Source organism: Gymnoscopelus microlampas (assembly GCF_963454915.1).
Source record: "Gymnoscopelus microlampas genome assembly, chromosome: 11".
Classification (NCBI taxonomy): domain Eukaryota; kingdom Metazoa; phylum Chordata; class Actinopteri; order Myctophiformes; family Myctophidae; genus Gymnoscopelus; species Gymnoscopelus microlampas.
Window position 1 is genome coordinate 19202084 of NC_139948.1, and position 21468 is coordinate 19223551.

At 41.7% G+C, this 21468-nt stretch overlaps 1 protein-coding gene across 1 annotated transcript; it reads left to right on the plus strand.

The window, feature by feature from the left end:
- Window positions 1-196: 196 nt before the first annotated feature.
- On the plus strand, window positions 197-21197 carry pold1 (polymerase (DNA directed), delta 1, catalytic subunit). The gene is made up of 27 exons (XM_084071074.1): window positions 197-283; window positions 2197-2382; window positions 2714-2830; window positions 3512-3652; window positions 3947-4072; window positions 4882-5050; window positions 5483-5597; window positions 5939-6068; window positions 6515-6681; window positions 6855-6959; window positions 7460-7600; window positions 7888-7998; window positions 8435-8626; window positions 8749-8840; window positions 8943-9059; window positions 9345-9458; window positions 10157-10304; window positions 10850-10945; window positions 11750-11887; window positions 12369-12544; window positions 14332-14484; window positions 17502-17604; window positions 17848-17977; window positions 18744-18857; window positions 18982-19034; window positions 20264-20361; window positions 20959-21197. Exons 2-27 carry the CDS (start codon window positions 2199-2201, stop codon window positions 21044-21046), a joined length of 3318 nt encoding a protein of 1105 aa, XP_083927200.1. The 5' UTR covers window positions 197-283; window positions 2197-2198; the 3' UTR covers window positions 21047-21197.
- The last annotated feature ends 271 nt before the right edge of the window (window positions 21198-21468 follow it).

Below are 21468 nucleotides of genomic sequence, written 5' to 3' on the forward strand. Positions count from 1 at the left end.
TCTGCTCCGTATTAGTGCCCTCCGCAGTTCAGGATGAGTAATACATACACTGAAGTGAGCAAAGAGAGGGGCAGTCTCTATGGGCGGTCTTATGTGTGCGCTGTTGGACGACGGATACCCGCCATGCAATTACGTCACAGTGTAATCCCGTTCCTATTGGTCCTGGTCTCAAATACGGAACCTTTTGGCGCGTTCTGCAGAGCAAGCTCACGAATTAAAGCAGAGTGTGGCGGGAGCTGTTGTCAAGAGAGGATTATTGTTTAGACTGAAGGATCTATCAAAGGTAATGTAATCTATCTGTAATAATCACATTCATTGTGGACAACTAGCTCCATTCTCCACGGTCATTGTTGCCATGTCTCTTTATTATTAGCGACTTTGGGCTTGTAAATATTGGTTGCGGTGTTTTGGGCTTGTTTCTAAAGTGTAGTTGCTTATCTTGGGTTTGTTTCCTAATGTTTGTTTCCTAATGTTCCTAGTGTTTCTCAAACATTTCATGTCAAGGACCCCCAAAATGAATATGTATTTGTCTACCGAGCCCCCCACCCCTCATCTGAAAATCATTTGTGCCCGGGACCCCCATACAAGATTTGTGTTGTTAAAATATTCCAACCCCCCCCCACAAAAAAGATTTTATTTGAACATAGCAAATGCGACGCGCTGTGACTTGTGAGCTTGTAGATCGGATAGCCGATGCGTATCGGTTTTAAAGTGCGTAGTGTGTAATGTGGCCTAAGTGGCTTCTTTTTAGCTTGTTTTCCTAGACCTGGTTGCTTATATATCTCACAAAATATGGCAACACTGGATCCTGGGTTTGTTTGTTAGCTAATGGTAACGTTAGCTGCAGGTTGCTAAAGCAACCAGCTGCTGCTGTGATGTTGATCTAATACAGTTCAGTTAGACTTGAAGTGTATTTTTTAAAATATTTTTTAAAAGCCATCATCATCCCGAGGTTTAAATAAAGGTGGAATGAAAGGGTGATTTGTGCAAATATGTGACGTTAAGCTGTTGTTGTAAACATCCTGCGTCATCATATAAGTGCAAAACAAACGTAACACAAGAGATACAACGTAACAATACAGTGTAACGACAAGGCCCTCCGTGAACGTTATTGAACTAGTTAATTAGACCAGTGGTGTAAAACAGGAGAGTTGGCAGGTATGATATAGGGCTGAAGTGGTCATTGTATGTTTTGTAATAATAATCAAAATCTACAAAGTAATTATAGTTTTCAAATAATTGTAGTGGAGTAAAAGTACAATATTAATTTGCCTCTGAGATGTAGTGGAGTAAAAGTATTGGAAATACTCAAGTGAAGTACAAATACCTCAACGTTGTACTTACAGTACTTGAGTACATGTACTTACTACTTAGTTACTTTCCACCACTGAATTAGACCAGCAGCATTGTGTGAATCTGTTAGAGAAGTCATTCAGGCACCTTAAGTATGCTATCAGTTTGTTTTAGACATGTTGTATACTTTTGCAGACTATAAAATCGTTGAATGAGCTATTGTGTAATATTTTCCATAATATGTATCCATACACTTTGGTGGTTTATCTCCTGAATACATCTCTGACATAGTCACTGCCTATGTGATGAATCAGACCTCTCAGATCAACAGACATAAAATCTACATCTGATGAAACATTTCATCACTATGATCTTACCTAACAAACTGCCGTGCCCGATGACCTGAGATCTGCTATAACTCCTCTTTTAAAAGCAAGCTTAAGTTCTGCCTATTTTCTCAGCCCGTGTGTGTGTGTCAGTGAGATCTTGGCTGTGTGGAGTTTATACATTCTGTAATCTATTTTATGTGTGGGGGTGGGACCTTCTATAATCCACTCCTGTTCACTATTCCCTCGTAAACTTAAACAAAGAATTTGCTCTGTAAACTTAAACCGTTACATCTATCGAAAATGATTATTTCTTTCTTTGTAACTTTTCATTTAGACTTAATGTCAACTAAGTACCGTAGTAAGTACATATTCTTAACAGTGTGGCTTGCTGCCCAAGAATTGATTATGATTATTGGTTTTAAGCAGCATATATTTTGTTATACAGATGAGCTTGCCTCATTGCAAATTGTTTTGTTCCCTGCCTTCACTTAGAATATTGTAAATCAAATGTGACTTTTTTGAGTGGTACTTGTCAAACTGCATAAGTCATCTAATCTCGCCTTGATTGTCATAGGCATGGAGGCCATAAAACGCAATGGTGGCCCGATGAGGGGTGGATCTCAGGGGAAGCGGCCCAAAGCAGGGGGTGACTGGGATGACAGCCCGTCACTCTTTGAAGAGGAACTGGCCATGTTCGAAGAAGCAGAGATGGAGACTGAAGACAGGGAAGGGCAGGCAGGTCATGATGTTATTCCTGTAGGTGAGTTGCTGATTGCATATTAATACCCGTTTGTCCCCGATTTATACTTCGTGTGACGAAAATAGCAGATCTGCAAGCTCGCAACATGTCACATTCACGACACGTTGTGAGCTTGTAGACTATTGGTGACGCGCAACAAGGTAAAAATCACATCAGGCTAGGTACGGTACACGGTCTTGAAGAATTTTCACCATTGATTTGTAGCATGCCAACTAAATGACTATACTGTAGGTAGTACTGTAGGTCTCATTGTGGTTCTGTTATCACAGCCAAGAATGCCCTCTTCCTCTTGGATATTCCTGATATAATTAACCCCTGATTTGTGTGTCAGGTGAGCTGTTCTCTTCGGCAAATATCAACCCCAACTGGAAGCGGCCTAACGCCCCTACACTGGACACCACCTCTGACACACTGGTTTTTCAGCAAGTTGACCTCGACTACTATTTAGGTAATGTGAAAAGACCAGACGGAGACTACTCTTTAATGGCGGTAAAGTACTGAACTAGATCTGTCCTGCATGTATGCATATTTGTATTGCATTGTGCATGCAGTGCACACATTTCAACATATCTCACCTTAACTTATGCTTTTGCTGTTGAGGAACAGGAAAAGTAACAGTGGCTTTGTTAAGACTGCAGAGAAAACTGAAATATATAAACTCGAATATGATTTTTAGGACTGATTGTCCACTCCGTTATTCAGACATTGTCAAACTGCTTTGGTTGCTGAGGTAATGACATAGGCATGAGTAATGCTTAAATTATACTCTGTTGTAACTCGGCAAAAATGGCAGATCTACAAGACATCGCAATGCGACCCATAGTGACCTTGTACAGTAGATCGGCTATTTTCAGTGAGCCACACCGCTGTATGAGAAAGTATAAATCAGGCTTCAGTGTCCGAGTGTCCAGACTCGGACTCTTTTAATAGAAATCAGATTTGAATCGCACTTCAAATCACCTTGGAATGTGGTTCAAATCCGATTGTAATTCACAAGAATCAGTTTCCGTTTGGCTTTTTGCTCTTCAGACTTGATAAAACTAATCCTTGATTCCATTCAGAAAATCAGATTTGGGCTGCCAGTGTCGACAAACATAGCCTGAGTCTCTTGTACATTTGTGACATGTAGGGTCGGCGGTGGCTGGCATGCCTGGTCAGTCGCAGGGTAACGTTCCCATCATCCGAATGTTTGGAGTAACAGACAGTGGGCTCAGCGTGTGTTGCCATGTTCATGGTTTCGCACCTTACTTCTACGTCCCTGCACCCAGTGGTGAGTACCAACATGTTCTGCATTTGTCACATTCCTGATCAGTGGTTTATCCAACATTTGAGGGATATTTCTTCATTGATTACATGGGATGTGCAAGCATGCACTGATGCACACTTCATATTTCGAGTCATTATTTACTCGAACAGTGCACTCGATTAGCCCCCCATGCCTTATGATTTGCAATCCCAATATAACGCCACTTTCTGTTCATTGGGACAATCCGAATTCCGTTCCTTCTATTATTGACACCATACATACCTCTGTTTCTTCCATCTGTCTTTCTCCTCGACAAAGGTTTCACACGTGAAAACTTGGGTGAGTTTAAAAGGGAGCTGAACTCTGCTGTGTTGAAGGACATGCGCTACAACAAGGACAACATCTCTGTCACAGTCCTGGCTGTGGACATAACTCGCAAAGAGAGTGAGTACACGATAAAGAGGAATTACAAAATAATCCACCTGTCCTATTTTGTTGTAGTTCACAAATAGATTTTTGTTTTGTGAATGTTTTATATATATATAAGTGCTGCTATGGTATATCAGTTATTCAGAAGAACGTACAGTTACATTTTTTTGCAGATAAACTCTTAACCCATTAAAACCGGGAAAGCACGAAGTGACTCAACATTTTTGCTAATCTTTGAATGTATATATTTTTCAAAGCAAACATCTTTAACTAAAAACTTTTGCTTCTTCTTATATGTGTTTGGGGGACAACATCAGCAACATCAGTTTTTCAGAAAAATCTCAATGGGTTAAGACATCGTTCCATTTTGCATTGAAGTTTTGTGTCAATCTCACATTTTGTGTGTCAGAGAGACAGAAGCATGTGAAGAATGTAATTTTTTGAGAGGAGCTCTTGTCACCCCCTGCGACTCACTGCACTTGCCACAGACTTGCACCATGAAGAGCAATAAACTCACTCCAATGTTCACACAGACACGCACCATAAAGGGCAATAAACTCGCTCTAATGTTCCATACATTCCGTATGTTTATAGGATGGCAGAAGATAACAATATTCCAAATCATTAGTATACATACTATTATGTATCATAGGACAATAAATAAAAACTATATCTATTGTATATACTGTGTATATTTATACACACACACAATAAAAGTACATATATTATATATAATGCGTAAAAGGTGAACATTCTGTCAATGTTCACACTAAACATCAAGGGTTAATGTGTGTGTTTCTTTAACGTGGAACTTTTCTTTTTAGATATGTATGGTTTCCATGGGAACCGGATTCTGGATTTCCTGCGGATCACCATGGCAATGCCTCGTCTCATTGCCCCTGCCAAGCGCCTCCTGGAGCAGGGCTTTAAGTTTGGATCCTTCCCCCATCAGAACTATCCTCCCTTTGAGGCCAACATTGACTTTGAAATCAGGTGTGTGTCTCTACTGGCCCAGTGATTCTCAAACGTTTGAATTTGAAGGACCCCCAGTTTGATATACATAAGGCCATCGACCCCCATTTGATAATAAAATAAATAATAATCTTTGAGACCCCAAACAACACGGTAAAATCATCAGTGCTAATTTAATTCTGAAAGTGTACAAATGTTACCAAAAAACAAAAGAGTTACAGACCCGTTTCCGGACCCGACGTCAAGAGTGTACTGGCCTATCTGCCGTCATTAACAAATGCATGTTTAGAAAAGTAATTTCTGCATGAAGTAGTTGGTTACGCATTGCATGAGCTGGCAGATTGGCTATGTTGAGCACGGGACACCATAGCATGACAAAAGTATAAATGAAGTTTAAGGAGAGTCTGTGGCAGGTTTATGGGGTAAATAAAGTTTCCCTCTTTGCGTTGGCAGGTTTATGGTGGACTGTGATGTTGTTGGATGCAGCTGGATAGAGCTTCCCAAAGGAAAGTACAGAGTACGGGAAGAGAAGAGTGGTGCGGACACAGATACACGCTACCCCGGAAAAGTATGTCTAAATATGAAATATTGTACCTGTTGAATGCTGCCTTCAGCTTCACTGAATTTGGCACTTTTCTTTTTCATCCTCGCTGCCATAATTTGTAGAAGCTTGTACTATCGTAATCGTGTCTGATTTTGAGGTTCCAGCTCAGTGAGCAGAGCATTTCATCAACACCAGGATATAGGCATATTAAGCCATTGGAAAATGTCTGTTATTATCGTCATTTTATGGTCTAAATTAATGACAGAGATTAATCAATTACAAAAATAACCATTAGTTGCATCCCTAGTTGTAATGACATTCATCAAAATGACCTTTAAAACCTGTCCCCTCACTCTGTCACTCAGACGTCATGGTGCCAGTATGAGGTGGACGTTGGATGGACAGATATGATAAGTCACCCAGCGGAGGGAGAGTGGCAGAGGATCGCCCCACTCAGGGTGCTCAGCTTTGACATTGAGTGCGCTGGAAGAAAGGGTGTGTGGCGCCTACCTTATTTACCGTAGTATTTTCTTCTGTACTATCATTTCATGTGTCAAGTGAAACTTGCATTTCTAACATATGTACGACATAAAGAAAATTGACACCGGTATTTATTTATTATGCAAAATGTATACTAGTGCTTCAGGTTGTGTTAGTGTTCTAAGAGTGTTGTTTTAAGCACTGCAGACCGTACTACCACTGTAGCAATACAACCAAATGGGGACAGATGTGGCATGAACAAGGCAAACTCCATAGCGTTACCAACACTGCTTCACAAGAATACCTGTACATAATGTTCCATTTGTACGAACACAGAGTTAACTTGTATGTACACAGAGTTAAAGTAGTTATCAAAGGAACAATAAGAATGTTACTGTGTGCATGTAAAAAGGCCCTGCAGATGCTCCATTTGACCTGGATGTTAACCCCTTCCCTTCCAGGGATCTTCCCAGAGGCAGACAAAGACCCTGTGATTCAGATCGCGTCCATGGTGCAGAGACAGGGAGAGAAGGAGCCCTTCATTCGCACAGTGTTCACTCTGCAGTCCTGTGCTAGCATTGTGGGCTCTAAGATACTGTGCTTTACCCAAGAGAAACACTTGCTGCAGGTAAACACACACACACACACACACACACACACACACACACACACACACACTTATGTAGGGCTGTCACGATTGTGACATTTTACTTGCCGATGAATTGTCGCTCTATATATATATGTATATATATATAATGTGTGTGTATATATTTAAACGTCTATTTTGGTGTGCATATGCAGAGCTGGGCAGAGTTTGTGAGGACTGTGGATGCAGACATCGTCACTGGCTACAACATCCAAAATTTCGACTTTCCCTACCTGATCAACAGGGCACTTGCTCTAAAGGTGAGAAAAACACACCTCCGAGCACGCATTTTATTTCCTAGACCCCCTGCCGAGCCATACTTTGTTGTACAACAAATAGCAAAACTAGACGAGCTTGTTGATCTGCTGTTTTCGCTATTTGTGGCCTAACATTGGCACGCCAGGTTAAATGTGGTTAAGACGTAGAGATGATTCTGTATGTACAGTATACTGTTTGATAGAGAAGTTATATGATGACCAAAGTTTCAATTCTTAATGCCAGGAGTTTTGTTGGTGAAAATGCTGAGTTTTTTCTCAAGAAAAGTCAAACATACAAACTCGCATTATTATCATCTGTGCTTGAAATACAGCAAAACGTTTAAGCCTATGGCTAGGCCTCCATTCGATGATTTGAAGCCCCACCAAAAATATAATGAGCCCTTAGCCCTGCACTTCCTGGAGCTGGATTGTATTCTACAAGCCACTAGAGGTCCTCCTCTCCTTCTCTACTTACTAAAGCGAATGCTTGCTTGTGTGTGCAGGCTACTACGTTTCCCTACCTGGGCCGAGTACGAGGCATCAAGTCGGTCCTGAAAGACTCGAGCTTCCAGAGCAAACAGATGGGCCGCCGAGAGAACAAGATCATGAACATGGAGGGTCGAGTTCAGTTTGACCTGCTGCAGGTCTGATCTTTCTGCTGTTTGGTGGTGGTGAAAGCACCGTAAATGTACAGTAAATAACACACAAATATACAGTAAATATTTCTACTTCACCCAAAAGATGAAGGAAAAAAAAAGTTGCCTGCTGGGTTAACGTATTAAGAAATGTCAAGCTGTCTGTTTGGGTTCAGATAATTTGTGTGATCATTTACCATCAAATAACCTTATTTTGCTCTGTGTTATGGTCTAAATTAATCTCATGGATCAATCAAAAGATGAATCGATTAGATAAATCATCGTTTGTCTTCCAGGTGCTCCTCAGGGATTACAAACTCCGTTCATACACACTAAACGCCGTCAGTTTTCACTTTTTGCAAGAGCAGAAGGAAGATGTTCAACATTCCATCATCACTGATCTGCAGGTGGGTCTGAAAGGCGGCTGGGTCAGTGCAAGGTCTGTCCAAAGAGTGAAGACTTGAGCATTGTGTCTAAACAAAGTTAGTTACCCCTTAAGACCTGAGGCCGATTTCTAAAAATGCCTTCTAAATGTGTGAAAAAAATCTGAAAAACCTCTGTTGCTGCTGTCGGACAGCAATGATTTTTTTTCCGTAAATTAACGCCCTACTTGATCATACTACAGTGTCACACAAAAGCATCAGAAGTAGCAGATCTGCAAGCACAAAGCCATGTTTTGAGCTTGTGGATCTGCTGCTTTTGCTCCTTTTTGAAAAGTAACAGGTTTAGACATATGAGGTTTCCACCCGACAGACTATTTATAGCTAAAATCTAAAATGACACAGATGCGTTCCCGGTTATAACGGGTTAATGTGTGCGCGTGTGTGCCGTCCTCCAACTCAGAACGGCAACGAGCAGACGCGCCGGCGCCTGGCCGTCTACTGCCTGAAAGACGCCTACCTGCCTCTGCGGCTGCTGCAGAAGCTGATGTGTGTGATCAACTACATGGAGATGGCCAGAGTCACCGGCGTGCCCCTCACTTACCTGCTCTCCAGGGGACAGCAGATCAAAGTCGTCTCCCAGCTGCTGCGACAGGTAACGAAGGACGACGCACACTGGACAGTTGATGCCAATAACGCTCTGATCTATGGATGGACAGTGGACACCATATTATACCATGTGTTTTTTAATGCCAAGCTTGTGTGTGTGTGTGTTAGGCCATGAAACAGAACCTGGTCATGCCGGTCATGATGAAGTCACAGGGACAGGAGGACTATACTGGTGCTACGGTCATTGAGCCAGAGAAAGGGTGCGTGCATTAATAATCGACCTCTCTACCTTTACTTGGTGCCCAGTTTGTAGGTTTCGTTAAGTACACTTGTCAAATGACTCCCCCTTGTGGCGTGTGTAGGTACTACAGCGTCCCCATTGCAACGCTGGATTTCTCCTCCTTGTATCCATCCATTATGCAGGCTCACAACCTGTGTTACACCACCCTGCTGCAGAAAGGATCTTACGAGAAACTGGGGTAAGGACTCATCCATGTCAATTTCAAAACCCTCAAACTAAATGCATTGGTACCGGTAATTCTTTTTTTTATTCTTTATTATTAGTTTAATAATCGAGAAACGGTATAAAAAATAATCAACACGAAAAAGTAATCTTCTAATCAATTAAATTGATAGTCCAATTAACTGTTGCAACCCTACTTTTTGCGTGTGTGTGTAATCAGTTGAACGTTAGTATATACTACAATAAGTTTATATCAGTTCAGTTGTGAAATGGGATGTGATGAAGCGTTTCGTCTCCTCAGTCTGTCCCAAGATGACTTCATCAAGACTCCTACTGGTGACCTGTTTGTCAAGACGTCTGTGAGGAAGGGACTTCTTCCTGAGATTCTGGAAAACCTGCTGGCCGCCAGGAAGAAGTAGGAACTAGTCTAAATTAGAACGAATATTTACCTAGGCTAGGACAGTGGTTCTCAAAATGTTTAATTTCAAGCTCCACCGTAACTCTCAGAGTTACAGACCTGTAAGGGTCCATTTGGAACCCCCTCTACTCTAGGAACCCTGAGGGTGCCTGGACCCCACTTTGAGAACCGCTGCACTGACCCAGAGGATTTGAGTGTGAAATTACTATTTGCTCAAAAGTCACAAAAGTAAAATGGTTAATTTCAATTGATGATCACTAGCACTCACATTCAGCTTGTTCTGAATCAAGAGGTTTCATCTAACAGAAACGTATGGACATGGCAGCAGTCTTGTCACTATGGAGTTAAAACTATATGTCCTCACTGCTATGACGCTTTATTCAGCTTACAACTACCTATCACTGCTACAGCCTTGTGACTTCCTTGAAAACGAGAATCATTACTTTCAATTATCATAGATCTACATCCATGCAGGGACTAACTTGGAACACTGTATATGCTTAATTTAACTGACTAAATCTGAGCTGGATGAAATCACCACTTTTGACTAGAACAGGACTGAAAAATCTAAAATGAAATGCGATGGTAACTTTGATTGATGAAGTGCTCCTTAATTTATTATGCATAATGCATGTAGGGTAGATGTATATCTGTCCAAAACATGTCCATACATGACGACTCACATGTGTCCACAGAGCCAAAGCGGAACTGAAGAAGGAGACGGACCCTTTCAAGAAGCAGGTGCTGGATGGCCGACAGCTGGCCCTGAAGATCAGCGCCAACTCTGTGTATGGCTTCACAGGAGCCCAGGTGGGAAAGTTGCCCTGCCTGGAAATCTCTGGGGTAAGCACCTTTTTTTTTTTTATACTGCGTGCCTTGCTCAAGGGCACGTCGGTGGGTCGAACCACTGGACTCCCAGTGTGGATTTAGCTATATTTTGTGAGGAGAAACCCATATCGCTGTTGTCGGGCAGAAACCTCTTATCTCCATATAACTTTTTGTGTTTTTTTTCTCTCGTAAATTAATGAACTGCTTTATCATACTACAGTGTCACACAAAAGTATCAACGTGTTTCGAGGCTTGTAGATCTGCTGCTTTTGCTATTTATTTATATATAATATATATTGATATATATTATATATTAAAATCCTGAAACGACGTGGTCCTCTCAGACCAAGGAACCGCAATGGAAATCAGTCTCACGACTTTGTTGTGTTTTATATCCCTCACGTTTCTCCGATAAACATGTAACATGTGTTTTTATTTTATGACATCTAATAAAATAAAAAAAGTAGCAGTTTTAGACATATGAGGTTTCCACCCGACAGAGACGATATTTGAATCTCATGCATGATCTGTGATATGCTGCCGTTTTTGTCCCCCAATAGAGTGTCACTGGCTTTGGAAGGCAGATGATCGAGAAAACCAAGCAGTTAGTAGAGTCCAAGTATACCATCGCCAATGGTTATCAAGCAGATGCTAAGGTGAGCTCTACAGACCTCATATTTGTAGACGCTTTCTTGACTGGGGAAAGAAACAAGAGGGACAAACAAGGGTTTAAAAACGACTTGGCCAGCGAGCAGTGGTGGAAAGTAATACATGTACTCATGTACTGTACTTTTAGGTACTTTTACTTTACTGGAGTATTTCCAATTCTCAATAATACTTTTACTTCTACCCCACTACGTCTCGGAGGCAAATATTGTACTTTTACCCCGCAAAAAAAATTGAAAACTTAAGTTACTTTGCTAATTATTATTATTACAAAACCACTTCAGCCCTATTTAAGCTTGATATCTGAAAATGTTTTTGGCTCTTTGAAAATAGCCGATCTACAAGCCCACAACGCGTCGCGCTGCGATGTGTTATGGGCTTGTAGATCGGCTATTTTCAAAAGATTTGTATACATTTTATACATATGATACCTTGTGAAATGGGACATTCTGCTTCCATTTTTCCTTCTTTTTTTAGGCTTTTCTGGCTTTATTGATAGTCTGCATAAATTAGTACTTTTACTTTTGCTACTTAAAGTATATTTTGATGCCAATACTTTTACTCAAGCAGATTTTGAATACCAGGACTTTTACTTGTAACGGAGTGTGGCAAAACACTGTCGTAGATTCAGATTGTATATATGCCCCTGGTCAGCTAAATATGAGTTTATTAAGTATAGAGGGGTTAAGTGGTATGTACATAATAAGCCCGGGGATGCAACACATCTTTAACTGCAGGTCATGTGCCCTCATCATCGTGGAAGGTTGTTGAGACTGTGTGAATGTGTGTTTTAGGTGATTTATGGGGACACAGACTCTGTCATGGTGAAGCTGGGCGTGGCCACCGTGAAGGAGGCCATGGAGGTGGGCAGGGAGGCTGCAGAGTGGGTCTCCTCTCATTTCGTCGATCCAATCAAACTGGAGTTTGAAAAGGTAATCGTCTCATTATCGTCAACTTACACTTTAACCACTTGAACCACACACATACAGCCCCACCGGTTCATGTCTAGAATAGATAACCACCAGTTTGAATGGATGGGGCTTAGTTTTTATTTTGTTTTTTACCTTTATTTAATTCTCAGAAAACACTGAGGGCTGAGACCCTCTTTTGCAGTGGTGCCAATATTACAAGTCTGAGAAAAGCACAAACAATATTTAAAAAAATAGAAAAATAACATGATTTAAAAGAAACATCAATTAAAACGGGTGCAATTTAGATTGGCCAAAGTTGACGTATCCGACTGAAAATGACCTAGGGGAACAAGACCGCTGTACTTAAGCAAACTCTTAAGTTGTTTATTTTTAACATTTTAGAAAAATCTAAAAGGCATTTGTAGAATCGGCCTCAGGTCTTTAATTGGGGGGGGGGGGGGGGGGAGAAGCAGATTGAATTTAGCAATGTGTGATTCCTCAGGTTTACTACCCATACCTGCTGATCAACAAGAAGCGCTATGCAGGCCTCTACTTCTCCTCCAGTGCAGACACACATGACAAGATGGACTGCAAGGGCATAGAGACCGTCCGCAGAGACAACTGCCCCCTGGTGGCCAACCTTATTAATACTTGTCTGCAGAGCATCCTCATAGACAGGTACACACACACACACACACACACACACACACACACACACACACACACACACACACACACACACACACACACACACACACACACACACACACAGTAGAGTCCTACAATCGCTCAAGTGCAAATAGTGTTGTACCGCAAACTTAACTTAAACTGTCATTTACTTATATAACTATAATTAGTAAATGATAAACACATGAAAATGAGAAACACATGGCGTGGCTTCCATGTGGATCTCTGCCGTCATGGTGATTATGTCATATCGATGACATCACTCTTGCCCAAATACGGAGGGTGGGCAGCAGCCTGCGCACATCGGTGTTGCTAGGCATGCATGGCAACCTATTGTGTTGTGAGTGAGGTCAGACCAAAGCTCTGCTCAGCATATATGAGGTGTGAAGTTACTTTAGACTCCCTCTTCATTCCACTGAGACCAGAGGATGGTGTGACTGCAGATTGTGTTGCGAGAGAAAGGGATACAGAACTTTGGGAGACAAAGAATACAGGGGGATAGAGAGAGGACACATTTTCCAGCCTCAACAGAACCTACAACTGAGTGTACCTTCACGACGAGCAGACACAGACCCACCGAAACCTCAAAGGTTTACTGAGATTTTAACTCGACCAGGAGATGTAAAGAAAAATCAGACGATTTACACAGGAAAGAAAACTCACATCTGTAAACAGTGTGACAAAGGTTTCAGTAAGTTAAGTCACCTGAAGACACATGAGCGTATCCACACTGGGGAAAAACCTTTCCATTGTAAACGGTGTGACAAGAGTTTCAGTGACTCAGGTAGTCTGACCAAACACCACGTATCCACACTGGAGAAAAGCCTTTCCATTGCAAACAGTGTGACAAGAGTTTCAGTCAGTCAGTGAACAAACATCACCGTATCCACACTGGAGAAAAGCCTTTCCTTTGTAAACAGTGTGACAAGAGTTGCAGTGATTCAAATAGTCTGAACAATCACCTGCGTGTCCACACTAGGGAAACGCCTTTCCTTTGTAAACTATGTGACAAGAGTTTCAGTAACAATCTGAAGACACATCTGCGTATCCACACTGGAGAAAAGCCTTTCCACTGTAAACTATGTGACAAGAGTTTCAGTAGGTCAACTATTCTGAGGACGCACCAGCGTGTCCACACTGGAGAAAAGCCTTTTCTTTGTAAACAGTGCAACAAGAGTTTCAGTCAGTTGACTAATCTGAGGACACACCAGCGTGTCCACGCGGGAGAAAAAGCCTTTCCACTGTAAACAGTGTGACAAGAGTTTCAGCATAGTTTTAAGACACACCGGCATTTGTGAAACATGTATGATCCAAAATGAACTCGCAGAGCTGTCCAATCCATGCTGTAGGCTACTATCACCAAATCAGGCTGCTAATGCATGCTTACAGATATACAAGCTCACAGCGCGTCACTTCGTGCCGGTTGTACATCTGCTATTTTTGAGTGTTTGAAAAATGTAAAGTAATTTAGATTTTTTTTTTTTTACACAAATCTTCTCTTCTGGGGGGTCCCTGGAACAAAATACTTTGAGATGGGGGTCGGCGGCCAAATACATATCATATCACATGTGAGTCCTTGACATGAAAGAGTTTGCATGTCAAGGAGCACCACTCCTTGTGGTGCAAACCACAAGGAGTGGTTTGCACCACTGAGATAGAAACCTAGGTTTTTCAGAAAACTGTTCTCAAAGACATTTGTAGAAACAGCCTCAGGTGGTCAGAGGTCTCAATGGGAAAAGAGTGTGAATGTCAACCAAAGGTGACCTGTTCCCCCTCAGGGACCCCCAGGGTGCAGTGGCCCACGCCAAAGAGGTGATCTCAGACCTGCTGTGTAACCGCATCGACATCAGCCAGCTGGTCATCACCAAGGAGCTGACCCGCACCGCCCAGGAGTACTCTAGCAAACAGGCCCACGTGGAGCTGGCAGAGAGGTCAGAGTTTCCTTCATTCAGGGCTGCAACAGTTAGTTGAACTAATAAATATAATCGATTATTAAAATCAATAGTTATTTGAAAAATCACACCCTGTGTGAAGGTAGCGGCGCCTTTGAATACATTATGTCATCGATATGTGTTTATAATGTGTTTATAGCCATGTGTCATGTGAAGCTTGACCAATCACTTTGTTGACGGGTCTGACCAATCAGAGCGTCGACGACAGATAAAGTTAAATTGAGGATCTAACTTTAAATAACTTACCTAGAAGGAGACTTTAGCCAAATAAAAATATATACAAAAAAAAACATGAGGAAATAAAAAATAAACCTTGACATCATAGTGATGTCATGAATAGTCCCCTTGCCTGACAAATCACAACCTTGATGGGCCTGACCAATCAGAACCTTGACGGGCCTGACCAATCAGAACCTTGACGGGCCTGACCAATCAGAACCTTAACGGACTCTTGGATTCTCGATCGTCTCTATCAAACCATTCTGTCATAACGGATGACTGGGTCCCGAACTCAGACTTTCTATACATTCACCCTTCATCTGTTCTTGTATCTTTCTCTTTCTATTCGTCATATTAACTTTAAATAACTTACCTAGACGGAGACTTTAGCCAAATGAATAATAAGATGAAGTCATTGTCATCGTTTATATAGACATCGAATTCTATATTCATGACATCATAGTGATGTCATGAATAGTGACCAATCACAACTTTGGCGCACCTGACCAATCAGAACGTTGACGCACCTGACCAATCAGAACGTTGGCGCACCTGACCAATCAGAACGTTGACGCAAAAGCCAGGCATAGAGGGCTAATATCCGCTCTATACCTAAAGGTATAGAGCGGCTAGCGCCGCTAAAAAAATATAGACTAATTGATTTTCAAAAAATGTGAAAATAGCAGATCTACCAGATATAGACGGTTTTGGCACTCGACTGGTGTATTTGAAAAAATCACACCCAGTGTGAAGTGGGCGGTGTGTGGTCATCACAACATGACTCACTTTAAAAAAAGGATAAATGACTTTTTTTAAAGTCCATACTGCTATTCATAGGGCTGCACATGTGTCATGTGTTTCGCTAGCCAATCACAGTCCTGAATTTGCAAAGTCAGCCAATCACATTACAGTTAGTGGTGATGACACTAGCTGTAATGTGATTGGCTGATATGAAAAAAGTATCGATTTGCATTAACAATGGAAGGGTTAGAGGGTACACACATTTTTTTGGTCGGTGTCCAAAACTCACTTATAGGGGGCGGCTACACCGCCCCAAAAAACGGCTATATCCGTTTTGGTACTCAATGTGTTAACACATTCGGTGCCAGAGTTTTATTAAAAAAGTGTACGTTGAGTGCCTGGATGGTAAATTATGGTCCCATTTATTATTAAAATTGATAATAAAGTAGGGAATGCTGTAGGAGGGGCGTGGCTACCTTGTGATGATTTGATTGACACAACCAATAGCATTCATTCCCCACCCCCGATCTGGTCCCGACCAATAGCATTCATTTCCGAGTGCATAGGATATGACACAATATAGAAAGATTTGAAATTGCTGAAAAATAGGCTTCATTTACGGTCTGTAGAGTCTATGGGCGTCTATGCTGTAAACCCAAGGCAGTCACTTCTAAATCAACAATGTCTGATACTCCACAAGTTCATTGTGCTCAGTGGGGCCATATGGGAGTGGCCTGAAAGCAGATACATCAGCTCCATGTGCAGTGTTGAACGGCCTTTACACATGATGTGTTATTGTCTTCTTTCGAGGCTCAGAAAACAACAATGTAAGTAGGGCTGCAAGTATCAATTACCTTACCGATTATTTTTTATGATTAATTGAGAAGCACATCCGTTTGTTTTTTATATGAATGAATCAACAATCAGATGTTTTACATTAGACTTAAGGTAATAAAATAAAGTCTAAAGTTCAGCAAAAACCCACCCACTTGAATGGAAAGTATTTTTTTCTGACACCAGCGGGGTAAAATAGCGAAACTACAGGCCATTCATATGAACTGTCACTTCCTATACAGCCTCAATTTACAACTGAGAAGCTGCTTGGTTTACAGTAGGCTCGTCCTCTTTGCCCAAAATGGAAATGGTGATGAGGACAAACACATTCTTAAGACATTCACTGCCAGGGGTTTTCTAAAACAGGCTGCAGCCTCTGCCAGCATTTAACGATTTTCTTACCTTTTCAAGTAGTCATAGAATATTTATCTCCAGTATAATCAATCCCCATATGGTTGCTAATTACGGAGGGTTTCAGTGTGCTTCCGCAAAAGGGAAGAAAAAAAACCGCGACCTCCCGTTAGCTTGTTACTGTATACGCCGTTGAAAATGGCATGTCTCGCCAAAAATACATCACAGCAACACAGGAGCCGAGATACAGAATATTTCCCAAATACTTTAACCGGGAAGTGAATGGAGCAGTAAATCTTTGGATCACGTTATCTCCTGGTTCTGACGTAAAAAATAAATTAAAATAAAAAATCAACTGATGACAAATCCATAATTGGACTGGTCTGCCGATGACGCTTGTGCATCCGTTATTGATGGAATGAATCCATATTTATGTGACTATAGGCCCTGTGCACAACTGTAATCCCAGCTTTCAGAAGGTGGCATACCCGTTTCCCGTTCCCGGTTCAGTGTCCCATGGCTTTGTTTGAAGCATATTTGAAACACGAAACGCATTTGAAGATGTAATGTGTTTCCAGTTCAAACCTGCTGCTGAGCCAATTGAACTAAGAGATCCACAAGTTTCCTATGGCGTTGTGGGCATCGCTGTCGATTTGATGTAGGTATCGGGGATCAAATCAACAGGAAGTAATGCCCACAATGCCCTAGATACTTGTGGATATGAAAATGAGCTGGAACAGAAAACGGGTATACCTCCTTCTGAACATTGGGGCTACATTTCTGCACAGAGCCGATTGTTGGAGACGGCTGTAGAGCTGTTTCTCTGGTGTTTATGGGTTGTGTGTTGACAGAATGAAGAAGAGAGATGCAGGCAGCGCCCCTCATCTAGGAGACAGAGTTCCCTACGTCATCATCAAAGCTACAAAGGGAGTGGCAGCCTACATGAAGTCAGAGGTCTGTACTATTGTTTGTGTGCGCGTATAATGATGATAATTATAATAATCTGTGTGTGTGTCCTGTCCTCCTCATTTTCTGTCCAATGTTACATTTTTGTTGTAATCTTCCAAAATGGCCGATTTACACACTCACAATGAGTTTGTAGATGGGCTACTTTTTTCACTAAGCGTCGGATGAATACGTCCGTACAGTATATAGGGCTTGAGTGATTAAGTTGTATCCCTGTATGTTTTCTACCAGGACCCCATCTATGTGCTGGAGAACAACATTCCTATCGACTCTCAGCACTACCTGGAACAACAGCTATCCAAACCACTCCTGAGAATCTTTGAGCCCATCCTGGGAGAGAAGGCAGAGAGCGTTCTGCTCAGTGAGTACACACACACACACACACATACATACACATACACATACACATACACATACACACACACACACACACATTCAACTAAACTTAAGCCATTTAAACCGGGAAAGCATCTGTGGCATTTTAGCGTTAGCTATTCAAAAATAGCAGATGTTAAAATCTTGGAAAGTGTGAGAACTACTGATTTTAGAAGGCATTTTGTAGAATTGGCCTCAGGTCTTAATGGGTTAAAGTCCCTAACATAACAAGCAACCAACAGAAAGCAGGTCCTGTGTTCTGTAACGGCAAAAACAGACCAGGCCAAGCCAGACATTCTGTTAACAACAGTGAGGGTTGCCAGTGATCCTTCGGACAGACCGCTCTCACAGCACTGCCGCATCCCTTCCTCATTTGCACAACAACAACCGGATCATTTCTCTGTGTGTACTTCGATATTTGGAACCCTCACCATTATAGGCCAATTGCTTGGTGTGGTGTGTGCTAACCACTTGAACCGTAGCGTCACTATTCTGGGGCGAATATTCTGTGAAAATGACTGATCTACATGGTCACAATGCGACGCATGAGTTTGTAAATTGGCTATTTTCGGGGAAGAGATTTGGTGTTGGGGGGGGGGGGGGGGGGGCAGGGTTTAATACTATGACGTTATGAATGATCCCTGAATTTGTGAAAAATCTACACGATAACGATGCACTGCAGATATAAAGAATGTAATTGAATACCTGTTTAAGAACCTTTTTTTGTAAATCTCTTCCTGTTTGTATTGCAGAGGGGGACCATACACGCTGTAAAACTGTGTTGACCTCCAAGGTGGGAGGCCTGATGGCATTCGCTACGAAGAGGAGCACCTGCATCGGCTGCAAAGCTGTGCTCAAAACAGATGGTGTGTGCGTGTTGTGTTCTCATTCAGTCCAAGCTGGTTCAACGTCTCAGATTAGATCATTTAGATACTGTTGTCTGCGTTATATCCAGTGTGTGTCAGCGTCTAACATGTATTCTCGTCACAGTGGCCGTATGTGATTTCTGTAAGCAGAAGGAGTCAGAACTGTATCAGAAGGAGGTAAGCAGGATTTAGAATATCACTCAATATATCTAAACACATCCAGGTGTTTGTGCTCCAAGTGTTATGACAGCGTTGCTGTCCGGCTGAAACTAGCTAACTCCGTTTTGATGCTTTTGCATTTTTTCCCATAAATCAGGGCCATTGAACAGCCTTTACGTCTGTGTTGGTAAAGAAAATATTCCAATACTCCACCGAAGTTAACTGGTTTTGCTGCCTCCAGGCTCCACCCCCTTTTGACCTCCAACCTCATTGTGAGCCTGGAGGTCCATTCAGCTGTTCTTATCAATGATGAACAAAACCTCCTAACGATTTTTTTCATTTCCTGAAAAATTAACATTTTGGAGTTGAGCTGGTTTCTGCCGGACAGCAGAGATAGGCAATTTAATGGAAAATGTTTATATACTGACTGTAGAGCCCTAAGTTAAGTATTTTGTCTAATTAATAAAGCCTTTTTTTTGGCAGGTACGTTTTTGACGTTTACTATTTGATTAGAGTGTATGTCCTAAACAAAGGTTCTTGCAGTTGATTGATCAAGAGAAATTATTTTGTCCATTCTGTCGTTTTACATGGACCATAATGCCTGGCAACAGAAGTCACTGTAGCTAAATCCAGTTTAGGGTTACATTATTGGAAGGTGTTTATCTTTGGGGCGGTATTGAGTTCACAAGTTCACAATACAGCCTCCATCGGGGATCGCTCAGAGATGAGTTTACTCCAACCGGCGCCCAGTCGAACCAATCAGTGGCAGCTACGGGCGGGATCTCGGCGAGACCGGGTGTGATGCCATCGATAAGCACCTGTTCCATTGTAGTTCTTTCACTATACATCATGGTTGAATAGTATACAAAAGAACTGCTACTATACGTCATATAGACACGTCAATATGATTGACGTGGAGTTAGCACGCCCAGACGGGTGATAGAAAGACGGTCCCATCCAATTACCTGCCAAATAGCTTTAAAAAAGGGACCGCCCTCTTCAGCGGTTGGGCTACCGAGATACCAGATGGAAGTAGGTTGTGAAGCAAGCTTCTTCCATCTGGCGGAGTCAGGTTAAGTATTTCCGGCAAGCGTTGAAATGGGAGCCTAAAGGCATTATGTTCTATTTAAAACCACCATATGGGAAGATGAATGGGCTGCATATGGGAAGATGAATGGGCTGCAGATGATCAGGGCATCATGTCTGGTGAAGTTACATTCTGTTGACGTTGAGCTTGTGAATTCCAGATCTTTCATCTCAACACTCTGGAGGAACGCTTTGCTCGCCTATGGACTCAGTGTCAGCGCTGTCAGGGCTCCCTTCATGAGGATGTGCTTTGTACCAGGTACGTACAGCTGCTCACATGATTGTACAAAATTATGTTTATTAACCCTTTAAGACCTGAGGCCGATGCTAAAAAATCTTCTAAATCCTAACGGTTTTCTGAAAAACGTATGTTGCTATATCAGTGATGCTCAAACCTTTTCATGTAAAGGACCCCTAAAAATGATATGTATTTTGCCGCGGACCCCCATCAAAATATTTCGCTCCAGGGACCCCAGAAGCAAAGAATTGAGTTAAAAATGTTCGCTTTAAATATTCAAAGATTTGCAAAAATTTTCAGATCTACCAGCTCATAGACGTTAGTGACAATCACGAAATGACACGCGATTAGCTTGTATATCTGCTATTTTTGAAGAGCCAAAGTATAACCTTAGGGTTAAAATGATTGTGATGCTATATTAACTTAACACACACACACACACACACACACACACACACACACACACACACACACACACACACACGTGTGTATGTATATATCTGTCTGTCTAGTATAAATCGGGCTCTCATTGCAAATCTTTGGTCTGAACTAGGCTTAAACTAAAGTCTCTCACTCATTCACACCTGCTAACCACTACTCCTCTGTGCTGCCCTGTAGCCGTGATTGTCCCATCTTCTACATGAGGAAGAAGGTTCAGAAAGACCTGGAGGACCAGAGCAAGCTAGTAACTCGTTTCGGATCGTGAGGCAAACACTTCCCCTCGTCCTCACGTGCCTCCTTTTTGTATCATCACAGACTTATCGTTTTCAGTTCACTGTCTTTTGAGTGCTTGTAAAAAATGCAAATGTTTATTTTTTACTAGTTTTTGGATTATGAATAAAGTTACAATAAATATAATCTTTTGTAAACTATATACTGTGCTGTGTGTGTGTATATATCAATTATTTTTGATGTTTGAAAAATCACTGCATAAAGTCGAGCTTGTTACGCCCCTGATTCAGAGGGAAGCTACATAAACAATCAATCGGGTATTATTAACTAAAACAGTCTTTTCTGTGGAGTAACATTATACTGTGAATGTTTTCAACATTTTGTGATGAAAATAATTGCCCAGTGAAAAGAAACATCCATGTACAAAGGGGCATTACAGTGTATCAGAGTTGATGG